This window comes from Apium graveolens, chromosome 7, assembly GCF_009905375.1.
Source record: "Apium graveolens cultivar Ventura chromosome 7, ASM990537v1, whole genome shotgun sequence".
NCBI lineage: Eukaryota > Viridiplantae > Streptophyta > Magnoliopsida > Apiales > Apiaceae > Apium > Apium graveolens.
The window spans coordinates 198,729,631-198,753,958 of NC_133653.1; the positions used below are offsets into that span (position 1 = coordinate 198,729,631).

The 24,328-nt window shown below is 32.8% G+C and overlaps 1 protein-coding gene across 1 annotated transcript; it reads right to left on the reverse strand.

Moving 5' to 3' along the window:
* Positions 1–2,837: 2,837 nt before the first annotated feature.
* LOC141670950 (uncharacterized) lies at positions 2,838–17,911 on the reverse strand. Its single transcript, XM_074477004.1, has 16 exons — positions 17,646–17,911; positions 17,323–17,456; positions 16,748–16,805; positions 15,970–16,185; positions 14,459–14,734; positions 13,139–13,273; positions 12,924–13,049; positions 11,023–11,067; positions 9,680–9,781; positions 8,055–8,194; positions 7,842–7,965; positions 7,011–7,085; positions 5,409–5,786; positions 5,204–5,296; positions 3,600–3,741; positions 2,838–3,292 (listed from the first exon to the last, which is right to left on the reverse strand). Exons 1-16 carry the CDS (start codon positions 17,853–17,855, stop codon positions 3,060–3,062), a joined length of 2,487 nt encoding a protein of 828 aa, XP_074333105.1. The 5' UTR covers positions 17,856–17,911; the 3' UTR covers positions 2,838–3,059.
* Between the last annotated feature and the right edge of the window lie 6,417 nt (positions 17,912–24,328).

Genomic DNA, 24,328 nt, shown 5'->3' on the forward strand with positions numbered 1-24,328 from the left:
ATGGTGAAAGTGTAGGTATAATAATAATAATAATAATTATAATAATAATAATAAAACTATTATAAATTAAAATTGAAATACAAATCCAATAAAATATATTATATACTATATGTATTTCAACTATTCTTATATTTCTTTAAAATACCTAATAATCTTTATAAATAGATAATTAATTAAATTAAACTATAATTACAAATTTATAAAACATAAAAAGTAGGAAGAAATATAATAATAATTATAAAAAATTATTATAATTTAAAATTGAAAAAAAACTAATAAAATAAATTCAAAAGTATTATCACAAAAAAAGGTGAAGTTTTTTTTTTAAAATGAGTAGTAGATCCGAAAAATGATGAAATATTAGCAATATACAAAATTTTTGATCAAACTCCACAATATTAAGAAAAGAAAATATATAAATAAAATAAAAATAACTACGTAAACATATTATGTGAGCTACAATTATATTTTCTTAAGTGATATAAAATAATATTAAATATATTATATTATATATATAATACAAGAAATAATTTGATTTAAAATATTTATGAATAGATAATTTTTATTTTTATTTTATAAAATAAGAAACAAATTTAAATTATATTTAAGTATAACTATTTCATGTGTTTTGTTTTGTTTTGTAACAAAGAAAAATACATTTTGTCTTTTTAAAATATTTAGAGATATATCTTACAAAAATAAAGGGAAATTCAGTTTGTCTTTTTAAAAATTTAGAACACATGAATCCTATAAAACATAAAAATTAGGAAGAAATATAATAATAATAATTTTTTATTACAAATCAAAATTGAAATATCAATCTAATAAAATGTATTTAAAACACTGTGTGACAATTAAGTATAAAGTATTTTTTTTTGAAAATCATTATTAGAACCAAATTTTTTTAAATATTATTATAAACATCGCAAGATGCAAATACAAACAGCTTTCTATTTTTTGATCAAACTCCACAAGATTAAGAAAAACATATATAAAAATAAAATAATAATTATGTAAACATATTATATGATATGATTAAAATATTATATTTATAAATTTATAATATGAAAAAATTCAAATAATGAAATAAATAAATAAATTATAACATATATGTCATAGTTATGTTATCAATGTCATATATAATGTTACAATAATAATTAAATATATCAGTATGAAAAATATAATTTTAAAAAAAAATACATTATTAATGAAGAATGTAAAATTTATCTAGGGAATAAAATTATTTAATTAAAAATTAGTTAAATAAAAAATAATATTAAAAAAAATATAACTATCCCGTTCATCGCAAGTGAAATTACACCTAGAGGGGGGTGAATAGGTGATAATGGCTAACTATGATTACTTTTAAATTTTACTCGATAATAGCTTACTGAGATTTTACCAACTGAACTATAATCTGACAATGATAGTAAGCTGAGATGACTAAATGCAATGCAGAAAATAATGTGCAGGAAAGTAAATAGAATACACAAGAATTTTAGCCAGGTTCGACCCCTAAGCCCCTATGGTCTACGTCCTGGTCCCTTACCAACTTGGTAAGAGAATATATTATTGATCAATGAAGGTTACAACTACATGATACAACAATATATCTCTCTTTATCCCAGCTGCTGATAATGGCTTGCTGAAACCCTGTTTAAGAATCTGCTCTCTAAGTACTATACTATCCCGTAGTACAAACTCCTCTAGCAAGTACCACTAAACCCTTGTTTCCCTAGCCAACTTATCCAGCAACTAATCAATACAATTTGAACAATACAAATCAGTGATAAAGTTTACAACTCAAACTATAAACTCTCTTCAATAAAATACGCGTATATATTTAGAGCTCGAGAGTATTTTAGAAACAATAAAGATCAGGATTTGTATGTTCTTGCTTGCAAAATCGTCCCCATAAAACTGCAAGAAAACCTCTTATATAACCACACATTAACATTTGAAACCTTCTCAACAACTTACAACGGCTAGAATCCAATTCTACCGTTTAAGATCATTAGGATGGTTTCCAACGTTCATGTGTACGTTAGATAGAAGAGAAAGAAAGATGTTCAACGTACAGAAAATATCTCTTCTATTTTGTAGAGTATAAAACGTTTTAATCAGTAGATAGAAGATAGAGTTTGAAAGAAAAACAAACTCCTATTCTTTAGGAAATCAATTTGAATGATTAAAAAAACGATTTATAATTGAGCTCTATATATATAATGCACGTATATTTATTAGAGAAGTCCTTACAACTGATATATATGAAGATCCTATAAAATCTCCATGAAATTCGACTTCCTTGTTGAATCTGGACTGTACATCTTAGCTTGCTGTTATTCTGAGAATCGTGATCATAGCTTGCTGAAATAGATTACTGTCTTATGATAGCTTGCTGTCATGATACTTAAACAGCAATGGCATTAAGCTGTTATATCCTGCAAACATTCTCAAATAACAACATGATGGTTTGCTGTGTTGTGATCATCAAAACTAAGGAGTTACAGCAAGTATATAAAGCTAGTATCCATAACTTAACAAAACCAATTTTTATCCGCCAGCCTAGTTTATATATTGTCATTTGTCATCTGGAGTCGGTTCCGGTCTGCAAGTACATAATAATTTTCCCTGACGTCCTATTTAACGAGTATTATCTATCCACACTCCTATATTAAGCGTGAAAATTCGAACTGAAAAAAAATTGTTGATGGGACGTGCAATTTTTTTCCCAGATACGTGCAATTTTTTATTGCATCAGCAATCACGAACGTAGCATTCATAAAAGGCACCAAATTATCTGTCACTTCATGCTAGACAGCCAAAGTACAGTAGCATTACCACCGTAACACATGTAGCATAATATTTTTGCACAAAGTTAATCAAAATTGGTAGACCATGTCTAGTAAATAACGAGCTGGTGGGAAAGACCAGATATTTAATGCCTTCTCTTCAGAGGAATATCAAGGACAAACTACTAAAATCTACTGCAAGCGGACCTTAGACAATTCAACTCTAGACATATTAAATGACTAATATGTTCATCACTATGGTGTACTTCATTTTCTTAACAACATTTTCCTGAACTCGTCATTTGATTTTGGCTGCTCATCCGCAACTTCCCCAACTCCGTCAGATTTTGTATTGATGTTACTGGTATAACCAAGTGGCCTAACATTCCTCGGAAGAAATAGGTTACTGCCCTTTACCTTTTTCTCCGTGTGCCCTTGATCAGAATGAGAATCCTTGTTTCCCTCGGAAATTTGAGTAGGTTGTCCTGCTTCAGATTTCCCTGCCAATTTAAATGTCCAGGCCCAGAGAAAAAAACATTATACAGATATAAGTGGAAATCACTACAACTCAAGGATACAACTTCTGCCTAGAATTGCATAGTAGTGCTAGAAATTCAGAAGTAAACTGAAAGACTGAAAGATGCATGTATTAATGGCTGGATACTGAGGGCCAATGGCAGATGCCAACGGAAACCAAGACAAGCATGTCAGTATGATTTTCTAACAAGGAAAACATAGAAAAGATTTTGCCCTTAAAAAGCTTCAATACTAAAACGAACTTAAAAACAAACAAATTTGTTACACTACCATGTTTCGTCGATCCTTCCTTTCTACCCTGCTTAGGATCTGAACGTGCAATGCTCACTTTCTTCCCAAGCAAAATCCGCTTGTTCTTTTTCAAGGCTGCAACAAGATGTTCATCATCCGAAAACTCGACATATGCCAAACCCTATATGTGACAGTTACGAGTATTAAGAAAAATTTACATATTTATTTAATCTTGCAGTCAGCCCAGAATAAGTAACGAGCACAACTACCACTGAGCATTACAGACAATGCAGTAATAAGACATTAATGTTTGATGAGTATGATTATAAAGGATATTTCAAAATAGAAGTGGTAAATATAGTGAACAGGGTCAGGACAAAGCTTTAATTATGGAGGTAACTGGAAAGAGCGGAATGCAAACTCTAGGTTTCTTAGAGACTTTGACCACCTTCAAGGGAAAGTCACTTGGGTATCACATTTATCCTTCCACAGGGGAAGGCAAAAATGAGAAAGAATGTATGTCATTCACTATACATTTCAAATTTGTAATTCTATGCTATTTTCTGTTTCTTGCTATGTAAAGTTAATTTTGAGGATCAAGGGATAGCCTAGGGGGAAAAGGTGTATCTCTTGCCATGACAAAGTTGGGGTTTCAAATCCTTACAACCTCATCTGCCTAATGTCTCAGCTCTAAATCTCTACTATCAGATCAATCAAACGCAAACTACAACGAAGGCCCTAGACTTTTGTTTGACTGTTAGACACTGGACTAAACTGAATCAAACCAACTATATTGACAGTATATTTGAAGTACACCAATTTTCTGAAATTGGAACCAGTATATAATATTGGTGGGGAGGGAATACAATTTGACTTTAACTATGTTCCATAAAACAATGATTATTATGTATCTAATCTTACATACATATTAGATTAAGGAACCTAAGATATATCTTAGGTATCTTCCCTGAGATATTTAAATAATACTATGTCATTTAATTTGTAACCTAATTTCTTAATGTTTCACTCTCTCCTCATGACACGCATCTTCCACCGTTTCTAGACATGTATATACATACAGACACACACATACACGCTTTTATGAAATTGTCTCTGCAATACTCTAATAGTTTGACTGATGCACTATCCCATATTCCTTTATACTACAAAATATAAATTAGATAGAACACAATGTTCAGCTGTAGAACATTGCGCAATAAAATATATAGCAACAGCAATTTTATTTGATTTTCTATGTAAATTTTGTATGATTTCGTATTTAATATTAATTTGAAAAATAAATTAGTCCAACCCTTTTGATCAAATGATTAAAATGTCTACTACTATAATTTTCTGGGATTTATGTGCTGCAAAACTCAAAGTAGAACCTAATTTTCTGCTGCAAAACTCAGTGTGCTGTTGCAGAACCCAGAATTTTATTGCGTAACTCACTGTAAATTCTACTGCAGAACTTGAAAATCTTTAAAGCTATGACATAAGTGAACTTGAAAATAATACACAAGGTGGCAGGTTACAATTCAAATGAAATTTGCAAAACCCAATCCAACATTCTATATTCTATGTTTCACAAGTCTCAAATTAGAAACAAAGTTAAGAGTAAAAGAACGATGAATCGGACTTACCCTTGAATTTCCGGTGAACTTGTCCTTCAATATTCGCACGTCTTTAATTCCGCCAACATCACCGAAGAAATTACGTAAATCTTCAACTGTAGCCTGTATAAGCCCTTGTTAGCCCAACCAATAATTACATAATAGTGTCTCCGCTGATGGTACAGTAATGTATCAAATTACAACAAAAAAAAGGAGTTCGAAAGGCAAAACTTGCCTTGAAGTTGAGGTTTGACATGAAGGCAGTGCATTGATCATTGTAATGTCTGGATTTGGTAGCAGTTGAAGCTTTTGTTTCAACCTCATTTTCTCGTTCTGGCTTGCGTACTTGGCCTTCGGAATGTTCCATTTCTTCGACCATATCTGAAGTTTTCAGTTGATTTTTATCTACATTGTGGGATTTCTTCAGGTCTAGGTTCTGTGTGGTTCCCTTCTTCCGCTTTGCTGGAGACTCTTCACTGCTAACACCCGGAACTGGCTTCCTTTTCTTCTCTTTTACCTTACTGTATGTATCTGTCTGGTCTGCCGATACAGCAACATATTTGCTATCTTGCTGTAACCTAAACAACTGCAGCTCAGCGAGACGAGGAGTTACCTAAAATTTCAAAGCGAAACTAAGCATCAATTTTTTTTTTAAATCCTTCATTTCTGGTCATCGAAACAAGTCCAAACTCTAAACAAGAACTAGTAATTACAAACCAGAGATCTGCTTAAAGTAGAAAATCGGAATCTACAAAGTTGGAAACATCTTAAAAATCAACCGTAGGAGTCTACCAGAAAGAAACAAAATTTTCTAATAAACAAAACCCTCTTCCAATGGAAAGAACAGATACTATTTATGACACAAAGTTTAATTTTTAGCAAACAAATAAAAAAATTAAAACTTTAGCACAAATTCCTTACAATAGAATATAAAGAAGCACAAGTGAAGACAAAAAGAATTCTGATAATTAATTCTAAATTTAGCATGAGAAAGAAAATAGAGCAGCACAACATCTTCCTCTGTCACCATTTCTCACTGACATATATGCTTTTATTGACTTCTGGTCCTAGTTCCCTTTCTAGTAAACAAATTACTGCTGGCTTTTGTGTTAAAATGATTTGAATCATCTCTACAAAGAAATTTTTTGGCCAGCTCGAGTGAAACCTAACTAAAAGTCTAAAACTGATAACTTGGGGTTCTAGGCACAATTACAGATCTCACTGAACTGGCCAAACCAAACTTAAAACATTTAGCTCATCAAATTCCTAAAATTAATGCTAGGAGTTTCCCTCTTTAGGAAGGGTTTCCTAACTGCAGAAGGATTAATTAAAATGGATCACAACAAAGATACAAGACTCAAATCTATATTGATATCAGAATCTCTGTATGTCAATCAAATATAAGATAATATGTGGGTAATATACTCATATAGGGAATAGAATCCTTAATAAAATAACCTGATGTACCAAGGCCCAATAACAATTGGGCTTATTATATAACCTACTACACATATAGATATAAATACACTAATTTCTCTACTTAATATAATCAAACAACTTATTAATAAAAATATAAAGTTTCTTTTTATTTTCATTGTCCATCACTTCCCATCCATCCCTCCATTCTCATCTCTTTCATCCTCCCTTTCCGCCTCTAATTTCTATCAGAACCCCCCATCCATGCGCACACCTATTTAATTAAAGCCAATATAAATGCAAGTGTTCTATTATATGTTGGATTAATTTGTTTTTTTACATCCATGGCAAATCAGGCATGATAAAAAGCTACACAACTAAATTGACATAAAACAGGTAAAACTAACTAAGATGATGGTACCTTTTGCACAGCATGATCAAGATCTTGAAGTGTACCATACTCCCTCTCAAAGCGTATCCAAGAATTGCATATGTCCTAATTGATTATGTTTTTTTAGCGGGGAAGGAATAATATAATTTGCAATATAAAATGTGCATTCATGTAAACATTCTTTTTCGCAAAAAACGCAAGTTGATGAATTACATTATATTAGAAGAAGCATAGCAACAAAAAAGAAGATACTGGGATCATAACATTCAAACCCATAAGAAAAATTCTACAGATATAATGGTACTTGGAGAAAAAAGAAGATACTGAAATCATAAAATCTCAAATCCATAAGAACATTTCTACATATGTAATGGTGCTTGGATTGGGAAAAAGAACGGATGGTGCCTGCAGTAGGATTAGCTCAATATAAAACAAGAATATCGTTAGAAGAAGGCTATAGTTAAACTCAATTAGTAATCACGTTACCATGAACACATTAAAAATTCATAAGATAAGGCTCTAAGCTCAGCAAAAAACATGAAGACTAACAGGAGCTGCTAATATGATTTCATCAAGCCAAATGCAGAACTAGGTTACAGAAAGCAGATCAACTGAGGAGCGAAAAAAGTTGTAATAAGATTTATCAGCGACTCAGTGTCCTACTTCTTGAAGAATTAGCCCTTATAATTTAAACTTGCTTCTTTTAATTTGAGAATATAACTTGGGGGTCCTTCTCTTGGGGGCTAGACAAAAAATACAAACCAAGATTAATATAATGTATAACGATCATCAACACAAAGAAGATTCTGGAGGGTGTTGGAATAGCATATCGAATATAGCTACAAGATGATGAAAGTAAACCTCTGAGCCTGTTCCAGAAAGTCTTTTACTGTAACACCTCTTATAAAGGGATCTAGCATGGTTGAGGTGGCCGGCCCCTATTTCCATAGATATATAACCTTGCCAAGCTTCGACCGTAGAACCACTTCACGATAAATTAAATATATGTTACAATTTACAACAAACTTTAAAAAAATTGAACTAAAAAGAAACAGATTAAGAATGCTAGCAAACCTGCTCTTAAGGAAGCTTTCCCACACCCCGCGAGCTGCAACTATGTCTTTCCCCAGAGAAGATTCTAAACGCGCCCAGTAACTATACATATGCAATAGACTGCCAGTGTTGTTCAGCTGAGACAAGTAATCAGATGCTCTCTGTAATTGGCAAAGAGGAAGAGAACTGCCATAAGACTTAGCAAGTGTCTAGTTTGAATTAATAATCATAAAGGCATTTAACAAATACATAGGTCCCTGTAATTGCCTAAAGTCTAAACAACATAGTCGTCATGTTTTCTTGCTCCTGTTATGCATTGAACATTATACACATCCTCGGATGTCCTTATTAATTATTAAAGCTGGCAAAGATACCCGCCTAGGAATTAAGAACAAAATTACAAGGTTTACATACTTATATGCAACAAAAAAACTCTGATGTCAGTGAGAAGGATGTGAATAATTTGGCTCGTTACAGACGTAACTGCAAGAATATTTAATGAAACAAATTTTATATTATTGCTCCTCATATGTTATGCTTTTATAATAGAGATGGAAAATAAGGTATATTATGATTTTTTTGGAAAAGAGGTATATAAGGTTGTTAGTTATCTAGCATGACCATCACCTCTTTCTGCTAAAAGCATGCACAAACGTTTTACTTATCCTTTATTATATAAAGAGTTGGGACAATATGGTTTATACGATTCTTTTCAAAGAAAAAAAAGTATCTAAGGTTGTGTGTAGTTATCTAGCATGACTGTAAACTTTTTCTGATGAAAGGCAGGGGCTAAAGTTTTGCTACCAGCAGGGCGCTACAGCATTTACATATACATGCAAACATTTTAAACGGTGATTGCTAATGACTTCAGACAGGTTGTTCTGGTCAAGCCATTTAAGTGTATCCGATATTTCACCAACGCGAATCGATTTGCTACCAGTTTTCAATTGAACTTGTTGCACATATTTCAAAAAGTCTTCCGGGGACTTGGCATGCAAGTTTGACATGAATATGCTAAATTTTGTTCAACTTTAGTTTTGACCGAATTAGGGAAAAGCTTAAATTCCTTTCTGTTTCTATTTGGATCGTTCTGCCTGCTGGTTTGTTGTGTTCCATGCTCCCTACAAACAAGTCATGCAGCTTGACCATATATAGGACTGAAGTGCTGGATGGTAACGTATAGTATGTGTACATCAACATAACGAACGGACTCTGTTGCCATATGATGGAAGCAGAGTAATAAATTTACTCCACATCCTCAAAATTCAAAATTTAAAGGGAGCTCTGCTGCTTGCACAGGTTAAACAGGCACTAACGTCAAATCACCAACTGGTTATTAATTCAGCAACCACCAATCTGTTTTCTCACAACTTATTAAAGTGAACAACGCTAGTTTTCTTATAAAAACTTGAAACGTCATAATCTAAAAAAATTCTACCTGTAGTCTAGTATCCTATTCGATTACTCGCTACCTCCAATTATTAAGATCTGATGCATACACACCACAAGTATGTTGTATTGCAAGGTTGACAACCTTGGAAACTAGAATACCACAACTTAACGTTCAGAGCATCATGTCATTTTTTAAGATATTACGAGTACAATAACCAACAACTAAATTTCTTTTAAAAAAAACTCGTACAGACCTGAAATGTGTCCCTTATAAGAGCATATTGGATATTAGGTCCTCCATCAATTGAAATTCTTCTTCTTAAGCCATCAACCCTTGTAAGAAATATATCCAAGTACTGAAATAACAATCACAATATCAACCAAGCTCTAGATATGTATAAAACAGAAAAAATGGGGTTGACAGCCACAATTGCATAATTACAAGGTGCAGAAAAGAACTTATGCAACAATAATTGCAAAAAAATGCAATAGATGCAGCTATCTGTCATCACTCCAATTCAAAGTGCGACAAAAAGACGAATTGCTCTTGTAAGTAATTCGTATATAAAATACATTCAACTATAACTACAAACCCTTGTACTGCTGATACAGAAAAGTTGTTGCATCTTCTCCAATAGCTACAAGCACACTACATTAATGCATGCACCACAACTAGCCACTTGAGTTGTCAAGTAGAAATATATTGTTCCGTTGTTCCCACGTATAGGATAAAAGTAGAATAACTCGGTGAGAAAAATGCCAAGAGACCAAAGTGTTACATCAACCTATCTATACTAAACTATAACACATGTTAATCGTACTCGTCTATAAGTATCCGACATGGACACGTGTCCAAGTGTCAAGGCTCAACAACATTTTTAAAAAAATACATTTTTTGGCTTAAAATAAGTGTCCAAGTCTGAGTGTTCATGTCCGAGTGCCGAGTGTCCGACACGGGTACTCCTAGGTAAAATGAAGAGTCCAAGTAACATACTATAATAACCAAAATAAGGTATAATCTGGTTCAACCTCTTAGTTTGGTTATCCCCTCTTTTAGTTATCTCTATAATCACAACCATAAGATTTTTCAAATCAAATAATCGAAACCGCTAGATTTAAATATTGAAAACATAAACAATCAAAATTTTCAGGTTCAAATACATTAACTACATTAAAAATTAAACATTTATTTTGAATCTCATCAACCACATATTATTTTAAGAGAATAAAGTTCCTGAGATTACCTCAGAGAACTCTCTTTTCCTGAGATACAACTTATTTTTGGAAGTTATGTATGCACATCCAATCAATAAATTATTCACTTCCTTTATTACATATATCTCTAATTATTTTATTTACTTAACACACATGCACCAGACCCCACATATGCCATGTGTCACATTAATATTGAACTTCTTAAAATTACATCAGGAAAGTTCCCTAAGGTAATCTCAGGAACTTTATCTCTTATGTTAATACAAATATAAAATATAAAATATTAATGGAGACCCGTGCATCGCACTGGTTTTAAGCTATATTTAAATAAAAGTCAAACGACAAAAAATATAAAAGTGATAAATAGATTATTAATCTTTACCTCGTCAAGGCTTGAAAATGTACAGTTCAGAGACTTCTCAAAAACCTGAGATGATAAGAAATTATTTAAGTGATTAACTTTGTACTAGCAAAAAAAAGATACAAAAAACAAGCAATTACTTACTACACAGTAACAAAAAGAATATTAAAATACATTTAGTCTTGAAGCAGAGCATCAGATGTACAGATCAAAACATATTGATTAAGAAAATAGAAAATAGACTACAATTTGGTTGGTGAGAATGGCTGAGTGCAGTTATTAATCTATACGAAAATTGGAAACCCGTACTTCTGCACAAGTTCAAGAAATTTCAAATCTAGTGGTAATCAAATTATATGATGTTATAAATACAGGTGTGCACATTGAACTATTAATTTAATTAACCAGTAGGACAACCACAAAAGTCACGGTATTTGAGCTGTTTTAGATGGCTAAAACCTTAAATTAATAGATATAGAGTCTAGGTAGGGGTGTCAATTTCGGATTTTGGGTCGGGTTCATGTCGGGTTGGATGTACCTGATTTTTTTAGTCTGACCCGAACCCGACCCGACCCGAAACGGATTCAAAAATTGTGACACGAACCCGACCTGGTAGGTACCTGAGTAACCCGAAATTGACCTGCTTGACCCAAAATAACCCAAAAATTAGAAAAAGTTAATAAAATTAAAAAAATTAATTTACATCATTACAAAACTAAAATGTTATGCCAAATTAATATAAAAAATAGAAATATAATAAAATACAATATTACAAATGATTTATAAAATATAACCTACCATTTATATACATATATAATATATATATTAATTATTTAAATAAACAGGTCGGGTTCGGGTATTTCGGGTCAACCCGAAAATGACCCGATTTTTTCGGGTCAATTTTTATCCAACCCGAACCCGACCCGAAAGTCAAAATCCTCAACCCTAATTCGTACTTTTGCGGGTTGGGTTCGTGTCGGGTTTCGGGTCGTGTCTGATTTTGCCACCCCTAAGTCTAGGCGAACATATAAAAATACATCATCTTGGACCTCAAACCTTACAATTCAATAAAGTCAGTTCTGGGCAGAATTTAACATCTAAAATGATCGATGAATATTTTTTTTGTCAAATTGTCAGGAATTGGCGAATCCTGACTTGAGCTTTTAGTTATTTTTGGTTTTTCTGATAAAATAAGAAATTAACAAGCTAGATACAGGGATATAGAAAGGAATAAGGTAGAAATTTGGGGGAGAGACAGAGATCAGATAGTATAAATAGATCAAGGAAGAAGAAAGATAGAGAGACAATTAGAGAGAGAGAGAGCGATGCTAGAAATATATTCCATTTTTTCATGAAATGCATGATGAAAATAATACAACTATCTTGGTACTTATAAGTCCGGCATAATAACAAACTTCTAGTAAATGACCTCAATACCCTTTCCTTGTACTATCTTATTAACGCTACTGATACAATCTTTCTCCTGACACTATCATGTCCGCACATAAACAAAACCGAACCAAACCAGAATTACACAGTATATTCCACTTTCAAGTACTGCAGTGTGTGGGGAGGGTGAGATGTGGGGAGACATTACTTTTACTCCTAAAGAGTAAATAAGCTTCCCAATAAAGAAGAAACTTGCTACCCTACCAAACAATTTTGCGCGGAACTTTTGTATCCCGCGTGTAGGAAACATATAGAAGTGAATGAGCTTCCCAAGAGAAAAAACAATTGTTCTTCAAGAAATTAGGACATCTTGAAGAGAGATAATTGACAGGTAAAATGATACCTTACTCATATATTATATTTATCCATGCAATCTGACAACATACTGGACTAGCCGAAGATTGACATATCATTCAACAAAATTTGATTTTGTTCATGCAAAGTACAATAAAAAAAAGGTAACAAAAACTTACCGAAGATATATCTTCTTCTGAAGCGTGCAGACGTTCTAGAATAAGCAAATATCGCAGCCATAATTCTTTAACCCATGGACAATTTCGTGTAGCTCTACAATAGACATCTTTCACTGTTTTTGCTGCCTGCATCCAGACATACACCATTCATTGGTGATTGGTCAATTACTAGATAAAGTAACAAGCTAAGAAGACGAGTCTAGAGGTGCGAGAACCTTCAATGTTCTGTCCAGGTACTCCGTGTAGTTTAGCCAGAGATCAGCAGATATAGGAAATTCAGCTATAGCACGTTCATACAATATCTGAACTCGAGCTGGATCTCCAGAAGTCTGTTCAAATTTCAAGTATGCCTGCAGATACATTATGATAATTAAATTCCGCAATACAAGCTCATCAAAAACTGGTCATATACACAACTACTAAATATGGTCTTGCATGTATGTCTAACTAGGAAGTACTGTTCTCATATAAAATTATAAGCATGCAAAACAGGGAGAAGTTCATGTTTTAGGAAAAAGTATTATTCATTTAGGCGCTCTCTTGTCGGAAATACACTACATCAGATCAAGAGATCTGATAAAGTACTTTAATAGTTCAACGAATCACTTATTCTATGCGTAAAATTGTTGATAATATGCCTGAGACCAAAGCATCTCATCCTAAAAGAAGCATTATCTTAAATGTGTGGCAAGGAGCTTCCCAATGACGAGTGCCCCTTAGCTTTACGGACACATACAACTAAACTTGATGTCTGAAAAATAATCTCAGCCTTCAAAAATTGTTACCACGGGAAGGAAGAGTCACAAACATGTCTCTCATTGGCAAAGAAAAAATCTGAACTAGGAAAGAAATAATAAAACACTTTAAATCTTTTGACGTCCAGTTTGGGATCCTCGTTCTTGTACTCAACTATCTGAAAGTTTTTAATTCCACTTAATTTCAAAGATAAGATACTAAGATTGTAGTCATTCACCAGTTGCCACCTATTAATAATTTTAACTTTTTAAATTATTAACTGCTCCACACTAAAAATGAACTTATGATGAGAAATACTTTGAGGCTCAAGCTGCAGGGACGACTATGAGACTCATGCTTTATGAACTTGTGATGAGAAATACTTGCATAGAGTACAAGAAAGGACTGAGAACAAACTAGTACCAGACTCATCAGTCATCACTGAAGATATTAAATTTATTTTAATAATGAATAAAAAATAGTGAGCTATTAGTAAAACAAATATCTGGGAGGACATATTTTAACATTTCAGAATTGATAAATGCTAACTGATTACTTTAATGAGAGTTGATCTTTAACAAATGAATTTAACCAAAAAACAAAGACATGCTCTAGAGGTTGTGCACACTTGTGAGGCAAAAATTATATACATGCCGTACTTAAAAATGTCAGATACTCTCAATAAGATTACCTTAAAGGTCTTTTACTCTCTGTTCCTATTTTCTTCTAACTTGGTCTTTCTATGTGGAATTGGACAACCTATAGAGATAGAGGTGAAGACAACTTTGTTGCTTACATACCATATATTCTTGAAGTCTTTCTAAATCAGTTGATTCTTGTTTAGAAACCAAATCTTCAAGATGAACACGAGTATTTAGCATCTCCAATGCTTTCCGGTATGCAAAGGAAGTATGTGCAGCAATCCCATCCAAGCTGCTATTACTAAGATCAATAGTAGTCCCCTGTTCAGCTTCCCAAGACTTGTAAGCGATAAGAGTTACATCCAAGGTAGTATGAGGAACGGACAGTTGACGATGAAATATGTTTCGAATACGCTGGACCTGTTTTTCTCTTGACTACAAAACCAGAATCAAGAAGTCCTAAATTACAAATAAGCACGAACAAACTTACATAGTTTTAGTGAAAAATAACGGGGCAAATGCCATTTATTGCAATCACCAAACAACCAAAATGAGAAACGGTTACTAGAAAGAGGAAAAACAAAAATAAGATTTATGTTTAACAGTTTACTATAAATCTTTCGAAGTTTAATTACACCTGTAATCAGAGTTGTACGAGCTAGATCTCACACTTAAGTCCACAGAGAATCGGAAGAAACCAAATTAATCTGCAGATTTGTTCATAACAAACTTATTAATTTAAAATTTAACTTAATCCCCACACTCTCTCTCCCTCTCTCTTAGTTATAAAACTTTCAATAGTTATCATATGTCCCCAATCCTAAAGGTCTTCAATAATGTGGCTTACCACTGAGGGGTCATTTGTTAAATCTGAATCATTTTTTCTGGACGATTAAAATTCTGAATGATTGATAATCTGAATGCTGGACTGTTAATCCAGTTTGGTAAATAAATATAAAAATTTCTGAATGATAATATTTGTTGATCATATCCTTACGTATATGTAAAAATTAATTTGTATTTTAATAATAATAATCAAATAACAATTTACACGTATTTTGAAAATTTAATAATAAAAAACACACATATTTTTTGAATAAATATTATCCATTTAAAGAGTAAATAATATTTTTCAGTCTTAAACATAAAAAATATATAATTGTAAGTTTAATTTAAAATTATTAAACAAATTTTAGACAAATGTATTCATATTAAAATCCACATAATTATTTGAATATAAACATATTTAAAAACTAAAAATATAAGTATAATGTTAAATAAAAATAATATATGGCATGGAATTTTAATTTTATACTTTTTTTAAGAAAATCACGTATGAATTATAAATAAATATATTATACTTTTGCATTATGGTCTAGTGGCTTGATATTACTTGAGAAAACTTAAGTTACATGAATCATCCAGCTATATTTTTTCGAAGGAGTCGTCCAGCTAAATTCTTGGCTCATCCAGCTAATAAATTTTTTTATCAAATAATCTGAACAGGTGATTCAGGCCTCGTCCAGTATTTTTGGTATGGTACAGGGGTTAACAAATGACCCCTGAATTAGGCTGAGACCACATACAAGACAAGTTTACACAATTGGCTGCCAATTAAAAAATTTAATAGAGATGTCAAACCATGTCTACATATTTTTAACCATACTAACCTCAATATCTGTCTTGTCCATGGTGTCAAGAAATGTTTGCTCAAATTTTCTAAATGCTTCCCAAATCTTATAGCCTTCAGAAATATGTAAACCAGCAGCGGTAAGAGCACGCTCAAATAAGTTTCTTAACTTCGATATACCAGTGGAAGAACCTTCCCGGACAAATAGATCATAATCTTGAACAAAATTTATGTAGTCACACCAGAGAGATACAGACTGCATAAAACAAAACAGATGAATTTATTTCATTTCTACGTTGGTTACTTACACATATGTAACAGATTATATTATACGTAGTTACCAATCGATAGTAGGAAATCTCTACGTAGGTTACTTACACAAATGTAACAGATTATATTATACGTAGCTACCAATCAATAGTAGGAAATCTGCTAACGTGTTGGACTCCATATTAATTAACCAAATGTGATTAAATCTTTTTATAATATTCAAAATGCTTAAGGACGTCTTTATACGAACATTTCATATACGAAGTAGAGCATTGTTATTATTACTATACTCACAGAGTCATAGTGCCCCAGCCATTATTATTGTTTCATTATTCTACAAACTAGAACTCTCCGTATCACATCTTATAGTTTATTTATTTATGAACAAAGCTACAAATGAAAGAGAGCATGATGGAACTACAGTAGAAAGTACAAAGTACCTTTTGCATATTTTAGCTACAGTCTCTAAAATGTTGGCAGTAAATAAAGACATATTAAAAAAGCATTAGGACTCAAATAAAGTATTCGTGTTGGTAACAGTAACTGACCAGATAATCTGAAATGCCACGCTCATAAAGCTTCTCAACTGCAGTAAAAGCATCGGATCTGCGTGACAAGAGCAAACATAACAATACATAAGAGATAATATTAATATTACGTGTCCCCCTCATTCAAAACAACAAACTGGAAACGGCATAACTGAAAACTAAAAAATCATCTCTATGGTAACATATGACCAAGAACCCTAATTCAAACTTAGCCTTACTGAGTATATTACATATAATCAAAGAGCAATTTGTCTTAAAAAAATTACCAAACTGCCTCTTTATATAACAAGGTCTCCACCACATTAACTGAAGGTACACATGTCTTAACTCCTACAAACTCTACATCAACTTCACTTATTCGTCATAAGATTGTTAATTACACCATAACAATAACACGCACTTAATAAGCTGCTCTCATTAATCTATCTTAAAGAATCATAAACTAAACTTTGAAAAAAATCGAAGCACTATACCAGAAAGTATCAACACTACAACAGACAACAGTTTTTCTTACACACAATTGTATCACACAGGCATCCAACAATGCATAAATCGAAACAATCATAAAAAATTACCCCGAGCTGATAGAAATCTCATCTTTAATCCACTCCTGCCACATAGCCGGAGTCAACGGAAACAACTCGCTCATAGCTTCTCTCGCAACTCGTAGCTTCTCAAGCTCTCCTTCCTTCCTCAAAGCACTTATATACTTCACACAAAAAACAATCACAACAACACATTAGCATCATATTCACACTTAAAAACACACAATAAACTTAATATAAACACAAAATTAAGCAAATGAATTACCTAAACACGAGCATAAATGCTAAATACATACATATACATTAATACATACAATAAATTAAATGAATAAACGAATAATTGAAGTAATTACTTGAACATGAGCATCGTAATTGGCAGGATTAGTGTAGAGTTCAGATTCCAGGGTTTGAACTTGAAGCTTAAAGGCTTCATCGTCAGAATCGGAGTCTGAATCGGATTCGGATCCGATTTTAGGGCCCGACATGGTGCTGTCTTCGTTGTTGAGAGGTTTAAGAGGCTCGTGGGTGTGCATTGGGATTGATAATTCTTCTTCTTCCGCCATAACGCTGGTTTTGTCACAAAATATTTGCAAGTGAGAATCTATACTATCTATCCTATGCTTAAATAACCGGAACGGTATAATTTGTTATGCATTTTTTCTTTCTGTTTGGTCATCCTTTTTTATAATTATTATCTAATTTTTTTAGTTTAGTGATCATTAAATATTAAAAAAATGTATACATTATTCAAACTCTCACGTTTGAACCCGTTAATAATAAATATTTATATTATTATTTATATAATAATAAAACTCTTAGATTCGACCCATCAACAAAAAATATTTATATTATTATTTATATACTATTCAAAGATTCAGGTTAAAATTTCACCAATAACAAATATTTATATTATTGTTTATAAATATACTAATAAGGTAATGATTCAAAAATAAATTTATTATAATTTTAAAAAATATAAAAATATTAATTAAAACTCGTATATCCCACGGATTATGAAGTTAGTATTTAATAATAATTATGATGTGTAACCCAGGTTCAAATATTTGCAAGTGAGAATATTTATTTATAATAATTACGAGTAACTGGCATAATGAGCGTAAATCCAGGTTCTTAGGGACAGGATGTGTAATTTGGGAACTAACAAATAGGAAATGTGTCACTTGTTTTGATTGAAAAAATATAGTCCCTTCATCCCTTTCAAATATAAAATGATAAAAAAGTGAAGAAAAATTAAAAATTTGAGTAAAATAATAGGATCAATCGATTTCATATATATATATATATATAATTTGGGTATAATGGAGAGAATTAGTGGACATAATTATTTTAAAAATTATAAAAAATTTACTATTTTTGAAAAATTTTAAATGTAAACATTTGAAAGGAATATCAGCAAAAGAAAACTGTAAACTAATGAGAGTATATAATAAAATGAAGATTAATTTGCATTTCATATCTCAAAACTTTGGATGAATCTCAGTTTATGTTTAATATCTTTTAATGTTTCAGACGTTAACGGTGTTTCAGACGTTAACGGAAAGGAAATTTTGATAATGCATATTTTTAAAAATTTTATGCAAACGTAAATTACAGTCTGTATCCCGTATTTTATCTTAAATCTCATTTTAGGTCTATAACTTTATGCTATAACAGTTTGCATCTCAAATTTTTCTTAAACAAAATAAATAAATTTATCTAAAATTATGCTATTTCCTTTTACCCAATTTTGATATAATTTAAAATGAATTATAATAAGTCGAAATATAATATTCCCGCCGCCCCACCCAATTCTTATTTTGGCGGACGAGGGCTCGACATGCATGTTAAACTCTTATAAAATATAGTTGTGTCAATTTTTTTTAATTTTTTTCTTCTAAATAAAAATATGATTTTTAAATTTTATACAAAAAAGAAAAGAAAATTTTAAAAATCATTTACGAGATTATAATTTATAATAGGCTCAATTAGGGGACGGGGGAGTATTATATTAAGAATAAAAGGGTAAATAATCATTAGCTAAATAAAATAACTGTGATGTGAATAAATAAAGATATATAGACCCTAATACTTGAAAATTAATCGATCAAGATTATATAATATTTTATGATATCTATGTTAGGTCACACTATCACTGTAGAGGGGGTGAATACAGTGTTTATCACAATCAAATCAAACTTCAAGAACTTATGTAACAGAAAACAAACTTTATTTAAACAATAAACTCTGTTACAATCTGGAACTGTTATCTCTCAGTGATGAACAAAATATCACGAGAGCTGCTAGAGTTATATTAAATAATATTCTTGATAATAATAACACATATAGTGTAAACTCTATTTCTGTGTTTATATACTACACAGTTACAAGATATTCGCTAATTGATATGGAATATAATTCTGCTTCCTAAAATATATCAATCAGATATCTTCTATTCCAAGTATTCCATTCTTCACGGAATTCCTTCTTCATGCATATCTCTTCTTATGTTTATCTTGATCTTCTTAACTTTAATCAGCTACTGTCCTTATCTGATCGTCCTTCAGCACTTAAGTTCTGATATCTGTCTCCTGATAACATAAGTACTGATATCCCTTAAGTTCTGACTTCCAGTATAAATTCTGATCAGTTAAGTACTGATTTGTTCTGTTCAAATAAGATCTGAAATCTAAACATAAAACATATTAGCCATGACATTATCAAATATATCTAACAATCTCCCCAACTTGTAAATTAACAAAATATACAAGTTTAACAGATATTTGATGATGTCAAAAACATTAAGTACAAATGCATGAGAAATAGACAAGATAACTACAACTTACAGTCCTTAAAGTTTTTACCAATTCAACTTCTGATAACAACTTCAATCTGTATAAACATCAGAATTTAAGCAGTTGTAGATCTTCAACTTGGCTTCATCATTTTCTGATCTCTCTGATGTCAGGAGTTGTTCTGAGATAATTCTTCAACAAACATTTCTCAGCATATCTGAGTTCATCAATCATTCTCCGTTTGACATCTTTAAGCTCTGCAGTATCTTCACCAGTTTGAAATATTGCAGCTCTGAGATCATTAATCTTTGCTTTTCTCAACTCCCGATCTAGTCTTATGACATAAGCTTTATTAGACTCTAGATTGAATTCAAGCCCCTTAATACCAAGATATGTTCTGATCTGTGCAGTATTAGGCTTCATATCAACAATATCACCATTGTGATTTCTGTACTTTGGAACATATCTGCTGTCAGACTTAACAGAATAAAGTCTTTTCTGTCTCTGAATTTGTTCCTTTAAGTAGTTTGCAGCAGTCTCTGTTATTCTGTCATCCACTTGAAGTAAGAACAATACATGCTCCAATTCTTCAAAATACTTCAACGGAATGGCATTTTGTCTTATATGATAAACCCTACCATCTGTCATGAAATACAACATGATGTATTCTTTCAAGTAGGTATGGTAAACCATCTGTACAGATTCTAGTTGATTTAATCTTTCAGGAGTTGCTCCAATACCTGGTTCACACAAGGAAGTTGGATCATCAGTAGTGTTGTGTACTCTTCTTTCATCAGCACTTCCCAATCCAGTTTTATCTCTAGCTTCCTTTCCAGTAACTACTCTTGCTTCAAAACCACTTGAAGTAGTCTTCAAAGATTGAGTCTGTTTTGCTTTAGTGAATCCTGGTAGGAGTGTTTTAGATTTATTTTCTGATATCAAGTTAACTTGAGCACTGTCAGAGGTTACTTGCTTCTTCTGAATATCAGAACTTACAATTTCTTGACTCTGAACAACTTGAGCCATGTCAGAGGTTGTTTTAAGAACTTTTCTTGAAGTCAGAGCAAGATTATCTTTTCCATCAGTAATTTCTTCTTCCTCAGGAGGTACATAAGGCTTGATAGGTTCACCAACCTTTTCTTTACCCTTGGATCTTGGATCTATCTGTGGTTGTGATCTAGCCAAAGTTTCTTCAGTATGAATCCTTTCTTTGATCACAATGCCTTTAGGTTTTGGAAGTAACTTCTTACCAGAAGCTTCAGATTTAGATGTGACTTTCTCTGATTTAAGTCTGGCTTCTTCTTCCTTTAAACTTTCCAAGTCCATCCCTGGATTTTCTTGAAGAAATAACTGTCTTGACATTTCCTCATCAAGATCTAGAAGTTCATCAGAACTTATCCTTTTACCAGCAGCAGAACTTATTCTTTTCCCAGTATCAGAACTTGTTCTGTGACTAGCTTGTCTTGATGTAAACCTTCTACCTTGACTATGACCACTACCCATTCCAGAGTTTCCTTGGTCATCTTTTCCATCATCCTTTCCTTGCAGTGACTTGTTGGTTTTGCATTTGGACTTAATTACCTTCTCCCCCTTTTTGGCATCAGCAGGTAATAAAAGAGAGATAAGTAGTTCCACTGAGGTCTGGATTTCAGTAAGTTGCGATTGCTGAGAAGCTTGATTTGTCAGAATTTGATCAATCTGAGCTTGTTGCTTCTCTTGAATTTTCTCAATATAAGCAACCCTGTCAATGGTAGGTTGGAAGAACTTTTTCTTATCAAGTTTCCAAACTTGTTCCTGTTTAATAAAGTTCTCCTGAATCTTGTGTAGCTCTGCATGAGTATTGGAATGAAGACCTTGTAGATGTTTAGTACTCAATGCAGTGACTCTAAGCTGGGTTTTAAAATCATCAGAATTTAACATTTCATCAGCTTTAGTCAAGTGCTCAGCAAGATGTAAAGCATTTGGAACACATGAAACTGAGTTCCATTCCTTAGTCCACTCCTGACCTGCAGGAGTTTCACTCCAAGGTACTGGTGCATCCCTGATAACAAACTCCTTTAGCAGTTCAGACTTAGGAAGAGTCAATGGAGGAGTATGTCCTGAAGGACCTGCTGCATCAGCATCTACAGTTGTAGCAGCTTCACCAGTATCTCCAACATTTGCAGCATCAGAACTTAAAGAATCAGTATCTTCTGATAAGACAACTGTGTGAGTAGCAATGGAGGCTTCAACATCCTCGAATTGCTGATCGGATACTAAGTTCTGATCAACAGCCATATCCTGATGCTCACCTAAAATCTGATCATCATCTTGATGCAGAGAAGGTGATAGTGATAACTCAGGAGTTTGAACAGCATCAGTAACAGGTGTTGTAGAAGGATTATTTGTTGTTGGAGCTTCTAACAAAAGTATTTCAGGCACAACCAAGTTCTGAATATCAATTTCAGCACTTGTGCCTGGATCAACAAGAGATATAGAAGGTGAATTAGCCTTGTCAGATACAGGTTCCGGAGATTGAGTTGACGAAGAAGAAGTGACTGGAGCAAATTCCTTGTCTTGCGAGATCAGAGATTCCTGATCCCCTTCCTTAGCTGCTTCCTCCTCATCATCTGAAACTGGCCTCTGTGCCCTCTGTTTCTTGTACTTCCTTGTTGATGTGGATTCCTTGGGAGTTGCAGGAACCGTCATACGTCTAAGCCTCTTGAGAAGCCTAGAACCCCCAATTGCAGAATCCTTCTGAGAAGTTTCCTTCTCAGCTTCATATATCATAGGTTCTGAAGATGGAATCTGATCCTCAGAATCTGATTCATCTCTCAAAGTAATCCTCCGCTTCTTCTGAGATGTTTGAGGAACAGTCTTTGTTCTCTTTGGCTTAGAGGATGTAGGCTTCTCAGTAGGTGCTGAAGAAGAAGGTTGAGCATTCTGTGAAGTGGAGAGATAGGATTTGAGATAAGTTCTGAGGGTAGGTTGAGTAGAATGAGAGGTAGGGACTGAGGTTGATGGATTTTGGTTATGGTGAGTTGGTTGAACATTTGAGTAAACAGATTTGTAAGTAGCTGGATCAGCATTTACCAGAATCTGTTTCACAGACTGAGGAATCTGTAATTGTCTCACCATTGATTTCTTTGTGTCAGCATTTATCAGGTCGTTAAAGTACCTTTTTGCAACCTTAAAAGGTGGGGTTTGAGTGCTGACTAACTGGGGTTCAGCAGTACAATACGTATAAATAAGTTGACAGAATCTAGCAAAATAAACAACATCTCGATCCTCTGTCATCCTATCCCCAATAAAACCAATTATTCCAGTTGCAAAATCAAAATGTGTTTGATGGATAATAGCATACCCGATGTGCTGACTTAGAATTGGGATGGCATCAAAATTTGAACACTTGTTGCCAAAGGCCTTGGTGATGCAATCGAAGAAGAAACTCCATTCTCTTCTGATATTAGCCCGTTTCAATTGTCCAAGTTTCGTCAGACTCTTTTCATATCCCAATTCAGCCATTAACTCCCGAAGGGCTGAGTCCTCTGGAACTGAGAAAGTACAATCCTCTGGAAGATGTAAAGCCCTGCGTACTGTACCAGGAGTGACTACAAAAGATGAATCACCCACTTGGAAAATAATACTGGGAGTTCCACGGTTACCACCATCATCAAAAATGCCAGTCCTCCAGAACCTCAGAACTTGTTGGCTTGAAAAGAATTCAGGCTGAGTTAAGGCGTACCCAACCTCACTATGTGCAAGAAGATCTTGCACAAAATGCAATTCAGATGGAGCTTCAGCATGATCAAGAATTGCAGCATAGTTGTTTGGAACGAACTTTGCTCCATCAATGATTAAATCCTTTGGTGCCATGAAAAAAATATTGAAATTCAAGTATGCCTGTTAGGTGTTTGAGATAATATCTGTATGAAAACAACGGAAATAGTAAAGTGAAAGAGAGTAAAAGTAAGAAGAGAGATAGAAGATGAAGAAATTAAAAAGATTAAAGAAATCTTCTCTCTGCTGTACTTATACAAAAAAAATGTTACCGTTGGACACCTGTCAGACATGCAGTAATAACGGATAGTTACTGGGCTCGAGAAAACAGTAATCATGACTTACCCATTTGCCGAGTTTCAAGAAAAAAAACTGTTCCTTTTATCAAGGGAAACAATTCAAATTTTAACCCGTTATCACTGATTGGATTGTTTTTCACTGCAACATTAATATTCTGAAAATGAATCATGTTAAAAATGACCGAG

Excerpts from the sequence above, each read along its gene's own strand:
- LOC141670950 (XM_074477004.1), bottom strand. The coding sequence starts at position 17,855 with ATGGCGGAAGAAGAAGAATTATCAATCCCAATGCACACCCACGAGCCT. Across the intron at positions 13,274-14,458 it reads AAAGACTTCAAGAATATATG|GCATACTTGAAATTTGAACA; the intron begins GTATGTAAGCAA and ends ATGTATCTGCAG. Across the intron at positions 13,050-13,138 it reads ACCTGGACAGAACATTGAAG|GCAGCAAAAACAGTGAAAGA; the intron begins GTTCTCGCACCT and ends GTCTGGATGCAG.